The sequence below is a fragment of the Microcebus murinus genome, chromosome 4 (genome assembly GCF_040939455.1).
Source record: "Microcebus murinus isolate Inina chromosome 4, M.murinus_Inina_mat1.0, whole genome shotgun sequence".
NCBI lineage: Eukaryota > Metazoa > Chordata > Mammalia > Primates > Cheirogaleidae > Microcebus > Microcebus murinus.
In genome coordinates this window covers 14,867,839-14,890,032 of record NC_134107.1, presented here as the reverse complement: position 1 = coordinate 14,890,032, position 22,194 = coordinate 14,867,839, and the positions used below count along the sequence as shown (strand labels likewise).

General features: G+C 56.8%; 2 protein-coding genes across 2 annotated transcripts; one reads left to right on the top strand and one right to left on the bottom strand.

Moving 5' to 3' along the window:
* The first annotated feature begins 1,859 nt into the window (after window positions 1-1,859).
* Window positions 1,860-9,932, top strand: CCDC86 (coiled-coil domain containing 86). Its single transcript, XM_012778346.3, has 4 exons — window positions 1,860-2,842; window positions 7,067-7,196; window positions 8,878-8,952; window positions 9,138-9,932. The coding sequence occupies exons 1-4, from the start codon at window positions 1,947-1,949 to the stop codon at window positions 9,255-9,257; spliced, it is 1,221 nt and encodes a 406-aa protein (XP_012633800.1). The 5' UTR covers window positions 1,860-1,946; the 3' UTR covers window positions 9,258-9,932.
* Window positions 9,933-10,274: 342 nt separating this feature from the next.
* Window positions 10,275-15,119, bottom strand: PTGDR2 (prostaglandin D2 receptor 2). The gene is made up of 2 exons (XM_012778356.3): window positions 15,010-15,119; window positions 10,275-12,816 (listed from the first exon to the last, which is right to left on the bottom strand). The coding sequence occupies exon 2, from the start codon at window positions 12,794-12,796 to the stop codon at window positions 11,600-11,602; it is 1,197 nt and encodes a 398-aa protein (XP_012633810.2). The 5' UTR covers window positions 12,797-12,816; window positions 15,010-15,119; the 3' UTR covers window positions 10,275-11,599.
* Window positions 15,120-22,194: the final 7,075 nt, after the last annotated feature.

The window sequence follows — 22,194 nt, the reverse complement described above, 5'->3', positions numbered from 1 at the left end:
ATAGCTAGAACTGGCTACTCTAAGTAATCTTAAATTAGTGGTACCAGAGCAAGTTTTATCTCAATGCCAGTAACTTAGGAACTGAAGTTTCAAAGTAGGCAGAAAATAGAGAGAGAGCTTAACAGACTTGGTAAGATTTACTGAACAGAAAGAACTTTGTAACTTTCTGTTTCATTCCCTTTTGAGTTTCTTTCCCGGAAAAGACGGAACCTCCTTGTAGCCATAAGGTAACTACAAACCCTTATGCCACTTGTCTGTCCAGAAAAGACAAGTGACACTCCACCACAGATTGCACCCAAGGACCCGCTGAGCAGCCTACTACCTGCATCTCACCTGCGCACACGACTAGAAGAATGACCAATATTAACCCCTCGCTCATTATACTACTATTAAGGGACTTGTCCACCATGTTTTGATCATGGGATGCATGTACTAGCATGATTTTTCACTGCACTTGCGTGCCCTACGCTCCACACCAAACATGTAATGATGCTCACTCCCCTCATGCATTATTCATTTCACATCCAGAAAAACCCCTGACCCCACTGCTCGGGGAGGCAGGTTTGAAGCAGTCCATTCCTCTCACCTCCTGGTTGACGCACACTCTGCAACAAATCCTTTCCTCCTAGACAATCCTCACAGTCTCAGTAATTGGCTTTCTGTGTAGCAGGCAACAGAGAACCTCTTTTGTGGGTTCGTTATCACCTGCAGAGCTCTCCTTGGCTCAGGAACACAAGGGCACTCTAACCCCTGAGTATCCTTGGACAACTTTCCAGGCCCTCTCACAGGCCTCCAGCTGAAAAAATAATGGTTTCTAAAGGAAGCCACTGGAATGCTGGACAGGAGCCCTGGGATCGCTGAGGACCAACTCCAGGCAGTTCCAAGAATAACACTGGGATGCAACTGGACCACTTCCAAGATGTTCCTAAGAAAGAAGCATGCTGTGAGTAAATCACAGCCAGCCCCCGTCTCCTGGGTCTCAGGCACAGGGGCCCTGGAAATAATCTTCTCTAGACACTGGGAGACCCGGAAGGCCTGCCCACTGATGAAGCCCCAAAGCATTAGTGAGCAAAGTACATTTACAGGTGAATACCAAGGAAAGGGCCGGGAGGCAGGTTCACACACAGGGGCAAAAGCCACTGTTTTGGCCAAAAGGAAGATCAGAGATGACCCAACTTGTTTCTAGAAGTGGGAAACAGAAGGGGGATGCGGGAAGGTATGCAGCTAGGGAGGGCCCAGGTGTGCCACAAGACAAAGGTGGTGTGTCTTACTGGTACCTCGACTTCACCCATACATGTTGACAACGTGGAAAGGGAGAGCCACAGATCGTATACTGAAGCACGGGGCAGGAGAAGAGAAGGCAAGAGTGTGAACATTTAACACAGAAAAGACATATTTCCCACCTCTGGGATCCCCAGGTAGCATTCACTCAAGCAGCGAGGAGTACTCCTACAGGATCATTTAGACGCGCTAAGCTAGTGCAAAATCATTCATACTACAAATGAGGAAACTGAGGCCGAAGGAGAGCAGGCACGGCAGTGACTCAGAGGCGAAGTTTCCATCCCGACTTGCCTACGAATTCCTTGGACCTTTTCCCAACTCCCCTCTTCCCTGGAAATGACCCTCCTTCCCTTCTCCGCCCGCATGCTCTCCTTTCCCAGGAAACTGTGTTTACAAGACCGACAAGAGTGAAATCCGGGAAAAGGACTGCCCAGTCAATCACAAGTAACGTCGCCCAGGCGCGTTGCGCATGCGTGTACTCAGCCCAGCCCCCACAGGCGGACAACCCCGCCTCTGCCCCTCACCAACATGGCGTCCTCGGCAACAGCCCCTCCTGCCCGGCACAGATGTGGCGGCTCCTGACGTCATAGGAAGGCGCCGGTTACCCAAGAGGCGGTGGAAGACTCTGCACGTGGGCTCGAATTTGGAAACTTTCTGGCTGGGCCATGGATACGCCGCTAAGGCGCAGCCGGCGGCTGGAAGGCCTAGAACCTGAATCCCCCGAGAGCCCCACCACAGTTTCGCGGGCGAGACGGGCCCTTGTGGAGTTTGAGTCGAACCCAGAAGAAACGAGAGAGCCCGGGTCACCTAGGAGTGTGCAGCAAGCTGGCCTGAGATCCCCCCAACGTCAGCCGGAGACATGCCCGGGATCTCCCAGTCGGCAGCAGAGTGCGGCCTTGGGGTCCCCCCAAAGGGAGCCAGAGCCGGGCGCAGGGGCCCCCGAAAGGGAGCCAGAGCCGGGCGCAGGGGCCTCCGAAAGGAAGCCAGAGCCGGGCGCAGGGGCCCCCGAAAGGGAGCCAGAGCCGGGCGCAGGGTCCCCCCAAAGTGAGCCAGAGCGGGGCGCAGGGTCCCCCCAGCGTCAGCAGGATCTGGGCCTGGAATCGCTCCAAAGACAGCCAGAGGCGAATCCCGAATCCCCCCGACGTCAGGCAACGCCAAATGAGGAGTCACCAAAATTCTCTCAGGGCCTGGGAGAACTGGCCTCGGACTTGGCCCAGAGTAAGGAGGAGCCGAGCCCGGAAGCCCCGCAAAATCAGCTGCAGCCAGGCCCAGGATCACCAGAGCCTTATCCAGGTCAGCAAGCACCGGGTCCGGAGCCCTCGAGGCCACTACAGGAGCTGACACCTGAAGCACCAGGCTCCCCACAGGGTCAGCACGAGCCAAGCAAGCCACCTCCGGTAGGTGAGACGGTGACAGGCGGCCTCGGGGAGAAGAAGCGAAAAAGTTCTTCAGCCCAGGACCCAGTGTGCAAGAAGTTGAAGGAGGAGAAGGAGGAGCTTCCTGTAATCCCGAAAGGGAAGCCCAAATCGGGGCGGGTATGGAAGGACCGTTCCAAGAAAAGGTAAAGTGGGAGACAGCATGGGTAGGGGTGGGGCTTTCTATGGTGTTGGGGCCCCCCACCTTTGCCCTGCTTCAGGCTGTAGACAGACAGCGCCAGGGTTGGAGAGAGCTCACATTAGTGGGGGAGGGGGAGGTCAGCAAACAGGTAATTATAATCAGAAAGTGGTAAAATGCCCTGGATCCCGGGGAGGGTGAGACGTGAGGCTAGGCCCTCAAGGATCATGTCTATGATGCTGTTCCTCCTCAGGGCCCCTGTGGACCTCTCCTATAGCACCTCCCTTGTGTATTCATTCAAGTGACATTTCCATTGTCTGCCCTCTCTAGTAAAGGAGGCAGAAGCAAGTAAACCAGCCAGTATTTGATAAAAGCAGTTAGGTCTTCACCCACTATTATCTGAGTGCTGATTATATAGGACATTGTGCTAAGCCCTTTAATAAGGATTGGCCGGTGGAAGAGCCTTTCAAAGACAGAAGAGCAAGTATTAGCACAGCAACCTTATGAAGCAGGCGTTATTATTCCCACACTATTTTATATATAAGGAAACTGAGGCTTAGTGGAATATGCAGGACTGGAGCACATGTGTGAGTGTATGCAGTCTATCAAAGCCTATGCAGGAAATCCCTTTACCTGCTCCCTGTGGATTCACCTTGAATTGGATTGCAACCTTCTTAAGGGCAGGCCCGAGGTCTTCCTTGTGTTTCTGTGCTAAGTGCATAATAAGTGTTTGTGGAAAGGAGGAGCGAAGAGGCTTATCTGAAGAAGGACTGGCTCAGGCTGCCAGGAAGGAGAGGTGGGGTTCAGTTCACATTTGAGCTAATGGGAACCACGGGGCAGAAGCGGGAATGCCTGGCTGTGGAGGACCTGTGGGAAGGAGGGTGTTTTTAAGGAAGAAGCTGACATTTACTAAGGGTAGAGTTTGCCAAGCTTTGTGCCAGGTTCTGTGCTGATGTCATTTTTCTGTACTCTTAAAACCCTAGGCAGTGGGTATTATTTCCCCCCCCCCCGCATTAAATAAAGAAGAAACTGAGTTTTAGAGAGTAATTTGCTGCAAGTCACTAATCAGAGAGAGACTTTGAAGCTGGAGTGACTATAAAAGTTGGAGAAGTGCCTAATGGCACTGCCATCCACCCTGTCTCAGCCAGTCATAGGAGAATGGTGCGGCCACTGATGGCCAGGTAGAACCAGATGAAGAGGTTGGTTCATATGAGAAGAGGGTGCTGAGCAAGCTGAGTGGGCAGAGCCTGGGGTCCTGGTACTCTGGTGGGTGGGGGGAGGGTTAGTCTGTTGAGCAAGAAGGGGCTGGGCCCATGCACAGGGATCAGCACGAGAAACTGAGGATCAGCAGCTGGAGCAGGGTAGCAAGAAATGGGAAGGGAGGACATTTGGTTCCAGCTCCCTGCCCTAACTGAAAGCTCTTCCTGACTTCCTGCTCCTTGGAGCATGCACTCCAGACTCCTTAAAGAGGGCCACCCTCCTCTCCCCATCCCTCACTAGAGTCTTCCACACCAACCTCCTCTCCACACTCCTCCAGTGTGTGATGCTCCCTCCTACCTCAGGGCCTTGGCACATGCTATTCCCTCTGTTCAAAAGCCTCTTCCCCTGGCCCATCCCTGCTCATCCCTCAGAGCTCAGCTTCAATGTAACCCCCTCTAAAAAGCTCCTCTTTATCCAGTCCAGTTGGGGGATAAGTCCCCAAGCTATATGTTACCATTGTACTGTGTACTTCTCTTTTGTAACATCTCCATTTGCACAAATGCTTACTTACAAATACTTGGGTGATTCTTGTTGGCTGCTTGTCTTCCTCTCTAAATCAGACTGTCCATAGACCCCCTAGAACCCAGCACTCATTCAAGCAATTCATAATGCTCTGGGTAAGCATGGCTGTAAACAAAACAAAGTCCCTGCTTTCCTGAAGCAAACATTCTAGTTATGGGAAACAGATAAAAAACAAGTAAATATATACTATGTCAGTAATAAGAGCTTCAAAGACAAATAAACTAGGAAGGGGACCAGGGAAGAGCAGAGTGGGCAGGACGTTGCTGCTGTGGTCAGAGATGGCCTGGCGGATAAAGGGGCATAGAGCAGAGGCCTGAATGGAGCGACAGAGGGAACCAAGGCAGACATCTGGCTGGGGAGAGAGTAACAGGCAAGAGGGACAGAAAGTTGAGAGGCCCTGAGGCAGGAGCATGCTCCTGTTTGAGAGACGGTCCAGGGATCTCGTTGCTGGAATCAGGGAGCAGCAAGGAGTCAGGTCAGAGGGGCAGGGGGCCTTGTGGCCTTTGCAGGGACTCTGGCTTTCCTGAGTGAGCTCAGGAGCCCTGGAGGTTGCTGAGCAAAGGAATGACATGGCACAGCTTTCGAGAAGATCAGTCTGGCCAGCTGAGTACAGACATAGGTGGGCAGGGGTGAAGACGGGACCAGTGATTACGCTGGTGCAAGGGAATTGAAAGGGCTTCAGAAGCGTCAGGCAGGTCTTGCGGGTCAGGGCCCAGCAGGCCACTCAGGGGACAGTTGGGATCTTTGAGGAAGCAGCTGCAGGAGGTGATGTCTAGAGACAGGTGCAGGCAGTGCCCGCAGCAGGGAGGGAGGCAGCGGCACTGGGACGGCATGAGGGTGGGGGAGACCTGCTGCAGCCCCCCTGCCTGGCTCATGCCAAATGCCACTTCCACAGTGCCCTCGGATGTGCCATCTCCCTGCTGGCTGTGCTCTGAGGATTTGCATTTATTGCACACCTGTTGTGTGCATGTGTCAATGAATCCTCCAGCACCCTTTGGGACAGGAATGATTCTCATCCCCATGCAGGAGGGGGCTGAGACTTAGAGGCTCCCTTGCCCAAGGTCGCCCGGGTAGTCTGGTGTGTTCGGGACTGGGAGCCCGGGCCTGTCTTCAATCCCCAGGCAGAACCGATGCCCTGGAATTGCCTCGGTACCCAAGCCATCAGCCACATGTGGCTGTGTAAGTGTAATTAAAATTAAATCTATTTCTCTGTCAACCCCAACCACATTTCAAACATTCAACAGCCACCTGTGACTGGTGGGTACCTTACTGGACAGTGCCAATATAGAGCATTTCCACCATCTCAGAAAGTTCTGTGCGATAGCCCTGCTCTAGAAAGGCGTGTCATCGTGTCCTGTGGCTCTGTGTGTCTCCAGGCTCCACCACCTTGTCCCTTCAGGGTTCTCATACCCCAATTTGGGGAGCCCAGCTGTAAGGCTAAGGAGGAAGTCCATGCAGCAGTCCTGTTCTTAGTGTTTAGGGGATCGCATCTTCAGCAGGAGGCCCTCGGAGGAAGGGATGCTGGGGTCAGAGGGCAGCAGGGCCGTGGGACCCCAAACAGGCCTTGCATCATTAAAGGAAGAAGACCTAAGTGCAGTATGTGGCGGCCACCGGGAGACTTGTTTTCATTTTGCTATTACTTTTTATTAAGGAAGTTTTCAAGCATACAGAAAAGAGCGGAGCTTCATGAACCCCCGTGTTCCCATCACAGCTTCAACACTGCTCAGCATTTTACTGCTCCAGCTTTATCTTTGGTCCTCAACATGTCTTCTCTTTTTTCACCCTGGAATATTTTAAAGCACATCCTAGACACATCATCCCACCCACAAATCTCTACGTTCTCACATTTCTCCCATGACTCTAAAATCATTATCACTTTTCAGAAACTCCAGACCTCCCCGATAGCCCTGAACGCCCATTCCACATTCATTTCTCCCCAGCTATGGGGAGAGATTCTGAGCCATGACACAGAGCCCCAGCCACTCAGGCCATGGTGAGATGGAACAGGCCACCTCCATAGGGCATGAGCATCCCATCTCCAGGGGCAGTCACACCCAGGCCGACTGTGCTTGGTGGAAGCCACAGAATTTTCCAGCAGAGGTTGTATGGCCTGGACTCGTCACAACAGCTCAACTCCTGACTTCCACTCAGGCACAAGGTGACCTTGAGCAGGTGTTCAGCCTGTCTGTGCCTTGGTTTGCTCCCCTGTAAAGTGGAGAGAACCAGAGTACTCGTTTCAGGGACATGTAGCAGGGCTTGAGGAGTGGCAGCCAGCACAATCACGGTCTTTTCCTGCCCCGAGTGTCTGCAGACCTGGGGGGCTGCCTGCCAGGTGAGTAGGGTGGCAATTCTGGCTGGGCTCAGGAAGAAGGTCCAGAGCCTGGAGCCGAGGGGGGACAGAGCGGGCAGCACCCCACAGCCTCTGCAAGCACCCCCTTTCCCTGGCCAGGTTCTCCCAGATGGTTCAGGACAAGCCCCTGCGCACATCCTGGCAGCGGAAGATGAAGGAACGGCAAGAGAAGAAGCTGGCCAAGGACTTCGCCCGGCACTTGGAGGAGGAGAAGGAGAGACGCCGGCAGGTGAGGGGCCAGCCAGGCCAAGGTGGAGACTTGGATGAGGGGAGCTTGCATGGGTGCCCGGGGGGCTGAGTTGGTCAAGAGAAGGTCTGGAGCCTGAGGGCCCCAGGGAGGAAGGGAGCCTGGCCGGAAGCAGAAGTACAGCTTGGGACCACTGACTGGGAAGCCCAGGGGACCATCCGGTTTAGCCTGGGCCTCTGTAAGAGGCTGGAGGCTAAGAAGAAGCCCCCGCTGCGCATTCTATAAGATGCGGTCGGGGTCCCTGCCCTGGGACCTGCTGAGGTGGACAAGGCTTACAGATTGGAAAACCTTGTCCCCAGTATTGTTGCTGTCATTCTCCAAGAAGCAGCCCCCACACCTTTCCTCCACTTCCTTTCCGCCACCCATCCCAGAGCCAGAAATGCTCCATGAGAGGTTCACACCCACTGTCTCTAGTGTCCAGGAAGCCCCTGTAAAGGGTCACAGCTCCACCCCTTGCAGCAGGGACTCCCTTCGGTGGGAGGGAGCAGGGTGCTCAGCAGGCAGCCCACAGAGAAAGCAAGATGAGGGCGTTGGTCAGCGACAGCCCCCAGGACCAGGGTAATCAGTGGGATGTTGCTGGACTAGCGACCCCAGGGGTGGAGGAACAGTGCACCAGAGTCCCAGCTTAGGAACTCCATCATCTATCCCTTGTTCTAAGTCACCTATAGCTGAGCCCCTAGGGACGGTGTGCCTGCCACCATATGATAAAGCCTTACCTACTTCCTGTGTGGCCCTAGGACCCTCTTGGGCAAGACAGAGCTGCCTTCTCACTTCTCACCATCCCTTGGAGAGATGCCCAGACCCCCTTCTGACCGCAGGAGCCCAAGTCTCACTTCTCCTTTGTCCCCAGAGGCCAGGCCACCCCTGCTACCCCAAGTTGCCAAAGCCTCTGAGCGTGCAGCAGTCTTGGAGCCCACGTCCTCGCCCTGGCCCTGCCAGGAGACAGTCAGAGTGGCCACCGGGCTTCCCATTCCCGCAAAAGACTGTTCCCAAAAAGCTGGGTGCTGTTCCAAGCCCTGCACGCATATCACTCTTTATTCCTCAGAACAGTCTTGCAAGGTGTCGATACTATGGTTATCTTCACTCTAAAAATGGGGAAGTTGAAGCACAGAAACTTAGCCGAAGTCAACTATTTAGAAAGTAGCAGAGTCAAGATTTGAACCCAGGCCAGATAACCCCAGAGCCGCTTCCCTGCAGCTCAGCCCTGCACCTGGGTGAATCTCAGGTTCCAGCCCTCACCCTGCCCTGCACTCTAGCGCATCAGGGATTCTGGGGAGACAGGGAGACTCCAGGAAGGTGGAAATAAGGGAGGGGCCAGCCCACCCCTTCTCCCGTGGCAGGAGGGTGGTACGTGGGGCCCGCACAGGCCTCCTGTCTAAGCCTCCGTCCTCAGCTGCCTGTCCGAGCACCCGCCTTCCAATGTGCAGCAAGGAACTTTCCACCACAGTCGGCCTCTGGGCACTGGGCCTGAGGGCACAGGATTGCTCTCACTGGCCTGCGCAGAGGGTCCCAGGCCCTCCACCAGCACTACCAGGCACAGCCCAGAGCCTGGGCAGGAGGGCCTTTCCCCTTCCTCCTGGGAATTCTGCCAGCCCTCGCTCCTCTCGGGCCTGGGAGACAGGGCTGCCTCAGCTCCCAGACTCAAATCCTGTCTGTGTTCCAGGAGAAGAAACAGCGCCGAGCTGAGAACCTGAAACGCCGCCTGGAGAACGAGCGGAAGGCAGAGATTGTCCAAGTGGTGAGTGTCCCGTCTTCCCCCAACCCCCTGCCACACTTAGGGGTGCGAACCACAGCCTCGGCCCCTGGCCTCACGTGCCTGCTCTCATGCTGCAATCCAGGCCCCTTGGGGTGGCCTTTCTCTCCCCAGGGAGCAGGGACAAAGGCTGCAGCCACACTAATGCCCTCCCCCCATGCCACCCCCAGATCCGAAACCCTGCCAAGCTCAAGCGGGCGAAGAAGAAGCAGCTGCGCTCCATTGAGAAGCGGGACACCCTGGCCCTGCTGCAGAAGCAGCCGCCCCAGCGGCCCACAGCCAAGATCTGAGCTCAAGACGCCTGCCATGGCCAAAACCCGTGTCAGACACAGCACTCTTGCCCACTGGTCAGACGCCTCTGCTGGAGCTGGCTGTCCAACTCCCTGGCTCTAAAACAGGGACCTCACCCCATCCAGGGCTCCTACGCCTTTGAAGGCTTGTGGACAGAGGCCCCAAGAGGAACCTGGGACCTGGCAGAGATGGGCGAGGGAAGAGGTTCAACCCCCTTCCCTCCTTCTCTAAGTGCCTTCCGTCCAAGAACAGTAAATTCTCTGGTTCCTCAGTGAGCTGGTGATGGAGAGAGACTCCTCCCACCAGGCCTGGCAGCCAGCAGTCAGGAATCCACTCCCTGCACACTTTCCGAAGCTGCTGCGGCTACCTCTGAGCCCCACTGACCCTGTCACCCAGCAGACCGAATCCAGCGCCTCCCCACTTTCAACACAGAAGGATTCAAATAGGGAGGTTGCTGCGAGGAGCGGGGTTTCTCTCTAGCTCCCCCTTTTCCAAACCAGCTTCTGCAGAAGCCCCAAAGACCTAAGTCATGCTCAGCCAGTCTACAACAAATATTTATGGAATGCCTCTCGTGTACAGGCACAATTCTAAGCACCAGGGAAACAGACAAAAGCCCCTGCCCTCCATGGCTTTCATTCTGATGGGGAGAACATAATAAACAAGTAGAACACTGTGCGCCCGTCTGCTGGGAGAGTGCTGTGAGGGAAGTGGGGTGAGGCGTCAAGACAGGGTGGCGATTCAGCCAGCTGTGCATGTCGCTGTTCAGTTTGCTGAACGCCTGCTGGGGGTTGGGCCCCACCTCCACTGGAAAGAAATGGTGAGTGGCCAGCCCAGCCTTCAGTGGCACCGGGGGCAGGGGACCAAGATCCCAAGAGTTTCTCATCCTGGCTCTCCCGCTGATGTTTCAGCCAGCAAGCAAGTGTTCACTCAACTCGGTCAGCCGCTGGGATGCAGAGCTGAAACAGCAGTCTCTGCCCCCACGTCCGTTGCCGGTGGAGAAAATAGACACAGTGCGGTGTAAGTGCCAGGACAGAGATACAAGTCACCCCTCCCAGCTGCAAATGGGAAGTGGCAGTTCCCCATCCCTCTGCAGTCAGGAGGTGGGTGCTGCAAAGATGTCGGGGTTACCAGTGTCCAGAGGGGTCCCACAGAACCCCAGGCCTGCTGCCAGGTACATTCATCTAAAGACTGAGAAGACCTTCAGTAATGATGCCCATTAGACTGATCAGCTCCAGGTTTCCCAAACACTTAACCATAACACGTGCTTTCTCTGCCTCGTAAACATTTCCGGCAATGCTGGGTCGCGAGGGTTGAGATAGGAGCTCCACAGAGCTATTATCTGATGTATCTTCGGTGGGTCAAAGGACATTCTTTCACTTGTCAGATAGTAATCGGTGCTTCAGGTTAGGGTGCAGATGCTGATGTCACTAGGCCTGAAACTTTAGGCAAGTTACTTACGCTCCCTGAGCCTGAGTGTGCTCATCTGTAAAGATCAGCTAGCAGAAGCTGCCTTAAGATTGTAGGGTAGGCCGGGCGCGGTGGCTCACCTGTAATGCTAGCAGTCTGGAAGCCCAAGGCGGGAGGACCGCTCAAGGTCAGGAGTTTGAAACCAGCCTGAGCAAGAGCGAGACCCCATCTCTACTAAAGATAGAAATTAATTGGCCAACTAAAAATATATAGAAAAAAATTAGCCAGGCATGGTGGCACGTGCCTGTAGTCCCAGCTGCTTGAGAGGCTGATGCAGGAGGATCGCTTGAGCCCAGGAGTTTGAGGTTGCTGTGAGCTATGATGATGCCACAGTACTCTAGCCTGGGCAACAGAGTGAGACTCTGTCTCAAAGAAAATAAAGATTGTGGGATAAAGTGTCTAGCACAATAAGCATTGGTCAAATGGCTAAAGCAGAGAAATTACACTGGAACAGGGCTCCTCAAACCTTTCTGCTCCCTCTTCTCCTAAAGTACACCACTGGTTGGTAGAATTGAGCTGCAGGGAGATTGGCCCAGGGTGCCCTGATTTGAGAAGTCTAAAGGTTTTCCCTTTTGTTACTCCACGCGTGGTTCCAGCAGCACCGAGGCCAGGCCTGGGAGCTTGTTGGAAGTGCAGAATCCCGAGTCAGACTGCACTTTAAGGAGCTGCCTGGGGACTCAGACACATCACAGTTTGGGAAGGGCTGCCTTAACTCGCTTTGTTTCTGAAAAAGATCCACTGAGTCACCCCGGTGCTTTAAAATGCAGATGCCTGGGTCCTGCCCCTGGGCCAGTGACAGGGTGGAGTCCGCGTCAACAATGTCATGATGGGGCCCTCGCAGTGCTTTCGGGACCCCGACCGGCGCCTCCTACCCCTAGGTGGTGCTGTGCTCCCGGCTCAGGGGTCCCCTCTCGTCCTGGGATGGGGCCCGGCCCTTGTGCGGGGGCGCGGCGTGTGCGCCCCGCAGCCAGCGCAGGAGGCGCGCGGGACGCAGCGAGTCCTGGCGGCGGCCTGGCGACACGGAGGAGGACGAGGCGCGGCGGCGGCGGCGGCTGCTGCTGCCCGCGCCGCCCAGCTCGCTGTCGTCCACCAGCACGCTCTCGAGCACGGTGCGCAGCGAGCGCCGCAGCTTGCGCAGCATGTCGGGGCAGGTGAGCACGTAGAGCAGCGGGTTGGCCACGCTGTTGAAGAAGGCCAGGCTGGTGACGAAGGGCAGCCCGCGCCACACGAGCGGCCCCAGGGCCGCTTTGGAGTGCGCCCGCGCCTCCAGCAGGCTGAACACGTGGTAGGGCCCCCAGCAGAGCGCGAAGGCCACCACCACGGCCGCCACCAGGCGCACGAAGCGGCCCGGGCGCCGGCTGCCGCGGAGGCGCAGCTGTAGGCTCACGGCCACGTGGCTCGAGGCGATGATGGCCAGCGGCAGCAGGAAGGCCAGCAGGAACTTGCTGACGGCCAGGGCCGCCTGGCGCGAGTTGCACGTGGCGTTGCGGTCTGGCCCGGGGTTCAGGAGCAGCACGTTGTAGTAGCACATGATGCGCCCGTCCAGCCGCGGGATGGTGTCCCGGAACACAAAGTAGGGCACGGTGTTGAGCACAGCCAGCGCCCAGAGCACCAGGCAGACCTTGTGGGCCGCGGCCACCGTGCGGTGATTCTGCGCCCACACCGGCCGCACCACCTGCAGACAGCGGTCCAGGCTGATGGCGCTGAGCAGGAAGCCGCTGGCGAACATGTTGAGGAAGAAGATGGAGGAGTGCAGCTTGCAGAAGGTGGTGCCCAGCTCCCACGAGTGGCCCACGGCCAGGAAGTAGGTGAAGAAGGGCAGGGAGGCAGCGGCCAGCAGGTCCGACAGCGCCAGGTGCAGCACCCAGGTGGTGACCACGGTCTGGCGCATGCGGCAGCCCACCACGAAGAGGATGAGGCCGTTCTCCACCACGCCCAGCAGCCCGGCCAGCCCGTGCAGCAGCACCGCCACGTGGTCGATGTAGCGGATGCTGGAGTTGCTGTGGCTCTGCAGGCGGCTCATCTGCTCCAGGATGGGGCAGAGCGGCTTCAGCGAGGCGTTGGCTGACATCGCGGCCGGCCACCGGGGCTCTGCGGTGGGGGAGGAGGTGCTGAGGTTAGCAGTGCAGGGCCACAGGGGAACCCAGAGAGAAGCCTGGAGCAGGAGCCTGGCCAGGAGAGTCGGGTATGACCCATGAATGTGGCAGAGCTGCTGCTGGGTGTCAGTGAGGTTGCCCAAAGGTGGTGAAGTGGGGGGATAACATCCCAGCTCCCCCATATGCTCGCTGTGCAACCCTGGGCAAGTCATTTAACCTTTCTGAGCCTGTTTCCTCTTCTGTAACGTGGGTGTCGGTCATAACCGTACCTAGCTCAGAGAGCTACTGGGAGAACTAAATGAGTCAATATGTGAAAGCCTTTAGAACAGGGCAAGCGCTGAATCAATGTCATTGTGATGATCATGAAGCAAGTGGTCTAAGATCACATGGAAAATGGGAACAAGGACGGGCCACGCAGGACCCCTTTTCCCAATCCCCAGAGCACTGGGGCCTGAACGTGGCCCCACTATAGGGCAGGAGGATTCTGCTGGCCTGGGGGGGTGAGGCTGGGAGGGGAGTCTATGCTTCCCCTTCCCACCCGACACCCCCCCCCCACACCTTGCTGCTCAGCAGATCCTCCCTGCGACCCTTGGCTCCCACAGTGGTGGCTGGGAAAGTGTGTGACCTCAAACACTGGAGCCAGGCCCTCCTCTGATAGCCGGAGAGGAAATAAGATAAGAGCTGGCAGGAGGAACTCCCAGATGGGGGCCCACTGGGGCCAAAAGATCTCTCCCCTCCCGGGGGCAGCCACGCGGCACTGCCCGCGCCAGGAATCCTACCCTTGTTCACTCACTTATTCACTCACACTCTCGTTCAACCAGTATTTGTTGGGCAACAACTCAGGTAAGTGCCGGGGGAGCCAGGCTCTGGCAGACAGGCAGCCCCGCAGACGTGCACACACCCAGCCTCGTCAGAAACCCAGGGGCCATCTGCTGTGAGGCTGGTCGAGATCCACGAGGGCTGAGGAAGCTGGGGCAGGAGCCTCCCTGCAGGGGCTGGGGGCAGGCAGCAGGGGTGGGGACTCAGGTTGTCCTGGGCCCCCACAACAGGCGGGTACAGTGGCAGGTCTGTCACTTAGAAGAAAGGTGCTATACTCCTCTCCAGCCCATTTTACAGATGAGGAAACTGAGCCTCCCTGTTTAAAGAGTTGGTTCCGAGCACCCAAATGACACAAACATGGAGGAGCAGCAGTTCCGTGCCCAGCCTGAGCCCTTCCCTCTGCCTCTGCCCCGAGCACGAGAGAGGGAGGAGGAAGAAGAGAGGAAGGGGGAGCAATGGTCTTCAGTACTCGTCTTTCCAAGGGAAACACTGTTGGCCAGGATGAGAAAAGCCACTCCCTTCCAGGGATCTTGGCCTTTTTGGGGTGGGGTCCTGGGATATCAAACTAGAATTTCGCTGGCAGATGAGCCCCTTGGAGCAAGGGATCCGCATGGAGGTGGAAGAGGAGCCTGTGCCGCTGAGAATGGCCATACTTCCTAGGCTTTAGAGTTTGCAGAGCAAGCAATTACATTTGCAGTAAGCCTACGAGACCCCCATTTTTCAGAAGAGGAAACTGAGGTTTAGAGAAGCACAGCAACTTGCCCAACGTTCCCCAGCTGCAGCGGTGGGGCTCAGAGGCCACTCCCAGCAGACGGCCAAGTGCCATCTCCACGCTGCTCTGAAACATTCCCTTCAGTCCAGCTGCCGCTTGTCCAAGTCCCATAGAGACCTCAGAGAGCACAGTCCTGCTCCACCCTTGGAAACCAGATCAGTCCCTCTGACTGCATGGGGACAGCCCCCGCCTCCCAGGATTCTCGGGGAGCCCAGCAGCTAGGGTCCTGCTTTGGCAGGGGGCTGGGGGACAGAGAATGCAAGCTGTGGGGCTCCTAGACCTGGGTTTGAATCCCAGCTCCTCGGCTTCCTGTCTGAGTGGACTTGGGTCGACCACCCTAAGCCTGCTGGTATAATCTTGTGAATATGGAACAAGGTGTATGAATGCTTTGCAGCTGTGCCTGGCATCTGGTCAATGCCCGAGGACGTTTCATTTAGTCCTGCCCTTTTCTGAGCATCAAGTGCCCTCCAGTCCTTGGTACACTCAACCCTCTGCCATCCTAGCTAGTAGCAGCCCTCTCGCCTGGTCCTACTGGACCTTCTGTGGGTCCAGAGAGGACACGAAGGCTGCCCAGTCCCTGGGCCACGGCATCCTTACCTGGGCACGCCGAAAACACAGGATTCCAGCCCTGGAGGAGGTCAGCTCTGGCTGCAGCTAGATAAGAGCCCCAGGCAGGAGGAGGCAGGGGAGTGGAGGAGAGGGAGGAAATAGCCGTCAGCCCTGGAGTGTGTGTGTTTTTAGGGGTGGGGTGGGGGGAGGCGGGGACAGCTAGAGTGAGTTGCCACTCAGTGTTCCAGTATCATCAATCTCCATCGATGCTGGCAGCCCGGCTCCGCCCCCTGCACGAAGGAGCCAGCAGAAGGCTCCAGCGCAGAGCAAGCGCACGTGGGGGAATCGGTGTGTGCGAGACAGTGGGAGCCCGGGGTGCCCGGGGCTGTGCTTTTGAGAGTGACCAGTGTGTGGGGTAAGTGCATGACGAGGAGGGTGCCTTGTCCATCTGTCCACTCTCCCTGGGCTGCCCTCCCCTGACACCATAATCCTTGGAGAATAAACCCCTCCAGCTCTTCTGAGGTCCCCGGCAGCAAGGGGGCCTGTCCAAGAGGGACCCTGGGGGCTCCCCAGCCAGGAAAGCAGGGGGGCAGGGGGAGGAATGTGGGCTGGGGGCCGGTCACTTCCATTTGCTGAGCCCCAGTGTTGTCACCTGCGAACAGGAGCGATGAGGTCTGCTCACAGGCTGTGGCGAGGGTCAAATGAGGTAGGTTATACAAAGCGCACAGTAAGTGCCTATGAAAATCAGCTTCTCTCCCCTCTGGGGAGAGGCCGAGGATAAGAGAAGATGGGAGCATGTAAGTCTGCCTTTTATTGTCCCCCAAGTCCTTATTCTCCCTTGCTGACAAAGGTTCCTGGCACCAGAGCACTTTCCTTCAACCTCAGCATCTCAGCACCTAGTAGACACTCATTAAAACATGCTAAGACCTCAATACCCCCATATGGGGCAAGGATACCTCCCATGGGATTGACTCTACAAGAACCTTCCATTTAGACCTCAGCTTCATACAAAGCCCAATCCCAATCATTAGCAATAGGAAAATGTCTCCTTTCCTCTACATCAGGAGGGCTCGGAGTTTCAAAGACATGTGCCTGCAGCCCTCCCGAGAAAACAGGCAGATGTTTGCATTCCACCTTGGGGAGAGCACTCTCATCCCTGCCCAGCACCTGTGCCCAACCGGCTAGCCCGGGGACAAGACCATGCAGGCAGTGTGGTGCAGTGGTTAAGCCCAGGGGCTGTGGGGCCAGACTGCCACTGTTTGGTTTTGGCACTGCCACTCCCTAGCTATGTGACTGTAGGTAAGTAACTTCGCAGCAATAAAATACAAATTTTAAAAGGTACTCCTAGCCGGGCACAGTGGCTCACGCCTGTAATCCTAGCACTCTGGGAGTCAGGCCCTAGATAGGGCACAGTCCTGTCCCTGGATCCCGGCCCTCCCTTGCCCCCTCCACCAGCAGCCTTGATCAGTGAACATCCTGCACAACCTTTCACGGCACGCCTGCTACGGTGCTTCTTTTCCAGCTAAAACCTTTACTCCTCTGATCCCTCTCAACCCTTGTTTCTAATCCTGTCATGGCTCCTTTCCCAGCCCTCCTCGAGGACAACTCAACACTAACAAAAAAAAAAGTTACTATGTTTTACTAACATTACAAAAAAAAACAAAAACAAAATGTGCTCCAGATGAGCAAGGCCCTAAGGCATTTTCTGAAGAAAGAGGCGGTGACACTTGTCTTTGGCTCCTTAGCTGAACTCCCACGGTGGAAACGGCCTTCCTGCACGTCCTCGGAGAGCCCCGTGTCCCGTCCCTCAGCCTCCATGCCCCTCAGCCTCCATGTCCCTCAGCCTCCATGCCCCTCAGCCTCCATGCCCCTCAGCCTCCATGTCCCTCAGCCTCCATGCCCCTCAGCCTCCATGTCCCTCAGCCTCTATGTCCCTCAGCCTCCATGCCCCTCAGCCTCCATGTCCCTCAGCCTCCATGTCCCTCAGCCTCCATGGCGGAGGATGGTGGAGGCAGGAAGCTGGGTGGGCAGGATGCCGGCTTATGCCTCCTGCCCTGGCGTTTCAGGAGCCCACGCTGGGCACCCTGAGAGGAAGAGTCTCGGAGTGGACGAGAGCAGTGGGGGCCCTGGCGGGGGCTCGCTGGTGGGGAGCGGAGGATGGGAGTCTCCAATTCAGCAGGTGACACCTGCGGCCGAGTCTGGCACCTGCGTGGAGGAGTCCGAGGTGTCAGGCCGGTGCTGGGGAGCAGGAGGACACCAAGACTGTCAGGTGGGTCCTCACAGAGCCGAGTTTAGAGTCCAAAGGACGGTGACCAGGCCTTCCCTGAGAGCCGAACACAGCATAGACAGCGATTTTCAGCTTGGGTGTGGTCGGAATCACCTGCAAGGATTTCGAAACCAGATCGCTGGGCCCCGCCCCAAGGGGATGCAGCAGGTCGGGGTGGAGCCTTAGAATTGGCATTTCTGCCAAGTTCCCTGGGGACACCAGTGCTGCTGGGCCAGGGGCACGCCGAGGACCGAAGCTCGGGAATGAGAACGAGGGTCCTCAGGTCTGGCGCGCGTGCGGCAGGGAGCTGCTGTGGCCGTCCTGGGCTGCAGGGGCGCCTGCCCTCTCAGCCTGTGTTCTTGCCTCCACTGTGAGGACCACAGGGCATAATAAGCCAAGTGCTCAGCCCAGGGCCTGGCACAGAGTGAGGACATGGGCACCAGTTGCCGCTATTATTATTTCTGGCTGTTGTCTGCAGTGACTCTGGGGGAGGGACGTCCGTGGGCTGGGCCTCCCTGGAGGGGTCCTGGGTTGAGGGGAGACACAGTGGCCCAGGCCTCGGGCCTTCTGACCGGAAGGGTGGGCCGGGCTGGGCGCCTACAAAGCCACTTCAGCCTGGCCTCTCTGGGAGCCGGGGGAGAGGCTGGGGCAGATCTTAGCCTGAGCTGTGCCCTGCCCTGTCCCACGTCCTGTGTTCCCCTGGGCCGGGAGAAAGATGCGGCTCCACTCCAGTCCCTAAGGCACGACCTTCTCCATGGCTGGGAACTTCAGGTCACAGCAACAAAGGGCGGAAGTCGGGCCCATCTCTGCATCAGCACCCTCTCCTGCCGTGCAGGAGACGATTCCAGACTGTCGCTGCCTGGCGCACAGACCTTTCCCGCAGGAGCTGTCTGCGTTCCCAACCTCAGCTCGGAGCCTCTCCCAATGCAGCACTCGGACACCAGTCCCGGCACCCCCTGCCCCCTGTCCACAGCTACCCCATCCCCCTTTCCCCACCTCAGTGCCTTTGCACGTGCTGTTCCGCTGCCCGGAATGCCCTTTCCCCTCCCGACTCATCCCGCAGGGCCCCCGTCTGCGGCCATCAGTGTAGCTGGGCCCTCGAGGGGCCAAAGGCGCCGAGCTTATATGGCATCGGTGTGTTTAGCAAACAGGGAACGAGGGAACAAGCGAAGGGGCCAATGTGTGAGCTTGCCCCCTCGGCCCGCCCTAGTAAGCAGGTTCTTCATGTTCTTTTCTGGCCACTGTAAAGAAGTCGATCAAACAGGAAGTGAGACGCAGGAAGCAGATTAAGCCTGCCCTGGATCCTCCGGCCCCTTACAGCCCCTCGGGCTGCCCACGCCCAGCGGGAGAGGCCCGCCCCACCTGACACCTGTGAGAGGCCCCGGTTGAGCACCCTGGTGCCACCATCACCCCAGGACTCCTCACAGGCCCTATACGCCCCTCCAGGACCTGGCCCCACCCACACAGTTCTGCATTTCTCCACCTGCATTGCTGCTCCTCCGCCAGCAGCCTGTGTCTCTGTCTCCTCCTGCCCTGTGCGCACCAAGCTGTTTCTGTGCCCATGTTTATGCTGCTTTTCCCTGCTCTGGAATGCCCTTTCTTCCTTTGGTCTTTCAGAAAACTCCTACTCATCCTTCAAAACCCCGGCCAGAGGTTGACTCCTTGGGAAGCCTTTGCCGAGCCTCACAGACAGATCCACCTCTCGTCCCCACTTCCATATCTCCACTTCCCTTCACCGACAGTCACCCTTGCCCTCCCTGGTGACTCTTTTTCGCACAGTTCCCACCCTTATGATGGGCAACTTGAGGACAGAGACTCTTCCTACTGTATCTCCTCGTCTCAAGCCAAGCAAAGGGCCTGACGTGTGGGAGTGGCCCCAACAAATGTCAGCGGAGCAGAATGAATCTCTAATACTGGCTTCCATGTGCGGACCCCAGAGTCTCCAGTCCTTCGTGGTGACCCATTCTGGGTTCTTTGTTACCCACGGTCTGGTGCAGTTCTCCCTGGCTCTGTCTGCACCGGCAGTGGGTACAAGCTTGGTGACTAATAACTTCAGGAGGGAAGATAAGAGGCAGAACAGGCAGAGACAGACCCTGGACTGGGCTCAGGCTCACACATGTGCCAGTTCCCAGGGCTGTCACAGCAAGTCACCACCAGCTTGGCAGCTGTAAACGACAGATGTTCCAGATTCCTGAGTCTGAAATCAAGCTGTCAACACTCCCTCCAAAAGCTCTAGCAAAGGCTCCTTCCTTGCCCCTTCCAGCTTCTGGTGGCTCTAGGTGCCCTCTGCCTTGTCACCTGGCCTCCTCCTCCTTCTTCCTGTGTCTCTGAAAGGACACTTGTCATTGGATTTAGGGCCCAGCTGGATAATCCAGGCTGATCTCATCTTGAGATCCTTAATTACATCTGCAAAGCCCTCTTATCCAAATAGGGTCACGGTCTCGGGTTGGGGTGAGGGTGTGCACACCTCTTGCTGAGGGCCCCATTCGGCACGCTGCAAACGGCGACAGCTAAGGTTTGTGGGACCAGCACCAGGCCAAGCGCTTTACACGTACTACCCATCCTCCCCACTCACAGAAGAGAAAACTGAGGCTCCTGGAGGTTAAGCGATGCTGCTGAGGGGGCTCCACTGCGGAGCAGAGGGGCTAGAACCCAGGGCCGGGTGGCCCAGCAGCAGCGCCCAGCCCTTCCCAGCGGGCAGGATTCCCTGAGGCTCGCTGTTTCTGCAGGACAAGCAGGGCCGCCTTTCTGCCGTTACATGTGCTCCCGCAGGCTTTCTGGAAGTATCTCTGCGGCAAGCATAGTCCACAGGGACCACAGCTGGGCTCCCCCTGGGTCACTCTGCAGGCCACCGAGGGAGGACGCTGCTCCCTGCTGGTTTCCCGGCTTGCTTGTGTCCCCGCTGCCTTGCCTCCCCAGCCTGGAGGGCCCCCCCCTCCCCCGTGCTGTCCCGTGTCCCCGGATTCCACCAGCAGGAGAGACAGGCCAGGAAACCGACACTTCCATCTCCCGCACCCCAGTCATGTCGATCGCATTCTAGGTCCCGTTTTACAGGTTAAGAAACTGAAGTCTGGTTTTTAAAAATTAAAAAAGAGGTTTACAAAGGAAAGAGAGAAATGAACGAACTGAAGTTTGGAAAGAGACCAGGTGGGTAAAGCCAAGATTCTAAGTGAAGTCCCCTCGCTGTGACCCTCTCTCCTCATCTGTAAAAATAGCGGCGGTTTTAATGGCTGTTGTGCCTGAACGATTGCGATTGCCTCGTGCAGGCCCTGCTCTGCGAGCTCAGCGTGGGTGGCCTTAACCCTCACGGCACCCCACGCGTGAGGTGCTGCTGTGAGCCCTGCCATGCAGAGGAGGAAAGCAAGTCACACGGCAGGGAAGTGACTTCCCCTAGTGGGTGAGCCGGGCAGCTGGGACCCCCCAGGCTGATGAGCTCTGGTGTCCCTGAGTCTTTGCAAGAACGTGGAGTCGGAACCCAGGGCTCAGGGCTGTCTCTCTCCGCGACAGTTTGGCACCGTCTTCTCAAGGGCGTCCTTCTGCCCTTGGTCCCCAGGAAACTCCCTTCTCTTCCCCGCCCATTTCCAGGGCCTTGGGAGACATGCTCTCCCTAGGGGTCCGAGATCGGTTAGGAAACGCCTGTGTCTTATCCAATTCCATCCCCACCATAACATTCTCATCCCTATTTTCTAGCTATGGGGGTACGGGGAGCAGGTAAGTGACTTCCCAGGGCCCTCTGCCCACAAGCAGTGAACCCCAGACAAAACCCAGGCCTCTCCACGACCCCAGCGGAGGCTCTCTGTGCGCCTGACACCCCCATCAGGGAAGCGCATGGATGCAGAAGAAATGATGAGGGTCGGGGAGCACCACCCGCACGGCAACCGCCACCTAACGGGTGAACATTTGATGAGGAGCAAGCAAGATAATTGCATCGTTCCAAAGCATCTCCCCATAAGATGCAAAGAGAAACACCGTAACTTTACAGCAGAGAAACCTGAAGACACCACCTTAACAGATTGATCAAAGTCACAGCTGCAACAGGACGAGCCAGCAGGATGTGCCTGCTGATGGGACGCGCTGGGAAGGACATGGCGTCACTTCTGGGGCGCCCCTGCCTGCAACGGGCTTCATTGTGCCCCCCTAGATTCATGCATTAAATTCATATGTCCCCCAAGTCCCTCAGAATGTGACTATATTTGGAGGTAGGGCCTTTAAAGAGGTAAGTTAAAATGAGGCGATCAGGGTGGGCCCTAATCCACTCTGACTGGTGCCCTTAGAAGAAGAGGAAATCTGGACAGAGACGTGGAGGATGCACAGCAGAGAGGAAAGCCCATGTAAGGACTGGGCGGGGAGACAGCCTGCTGTGGGCCGGGGGGATGAGGGGTTGGGAGGCCGCAGGAGAAAGCACACCTGCCTCCACTTTGACCTTGGACTTCCAGCCTCCAAAACCGTGAGATGATAAATGTCTGTTGCCTAAACCAGGAGGAAACACTAGACAAACCCACACTTAGGGTGCTCTGCAAAGTGACTGGCCGGCACCCCTCAAAGGTGCGGAGGACGTGGAAGACAGAGGGAGACAGAGGGACTGCGGGAGACTGGGGGAGGCCGGAGAGGTTTGCCCGTTGGAGACTCCAGTCCGGGACTGGACCCTCAGGCTGGCAGAAACACTTCTCCCCTTTGCTGTGAAAGTCCTTATGAGGGCAATTGGTATCGCATGCCAGATAAGCAGATCATTTCTGCTTGTGTTTGCAGACAGTTGTGTTTATAATACTGATTTCCTGATTATTTTACTGAAATGGTTATTTCCCTTTTAGGGAATATATATTGAGGTGATTAGAGCAAAAGGAGAATTAGTCATGTCTGCAACCAGCTCTCAAACGGTACAGAGGGGTGTGTGTGTGTGTGTGTGTGTGTGTGTGTGTGTGTGTGTGTGTGTGTACATGTGCAGAGAGACAGAGAGAGAGAGAGAA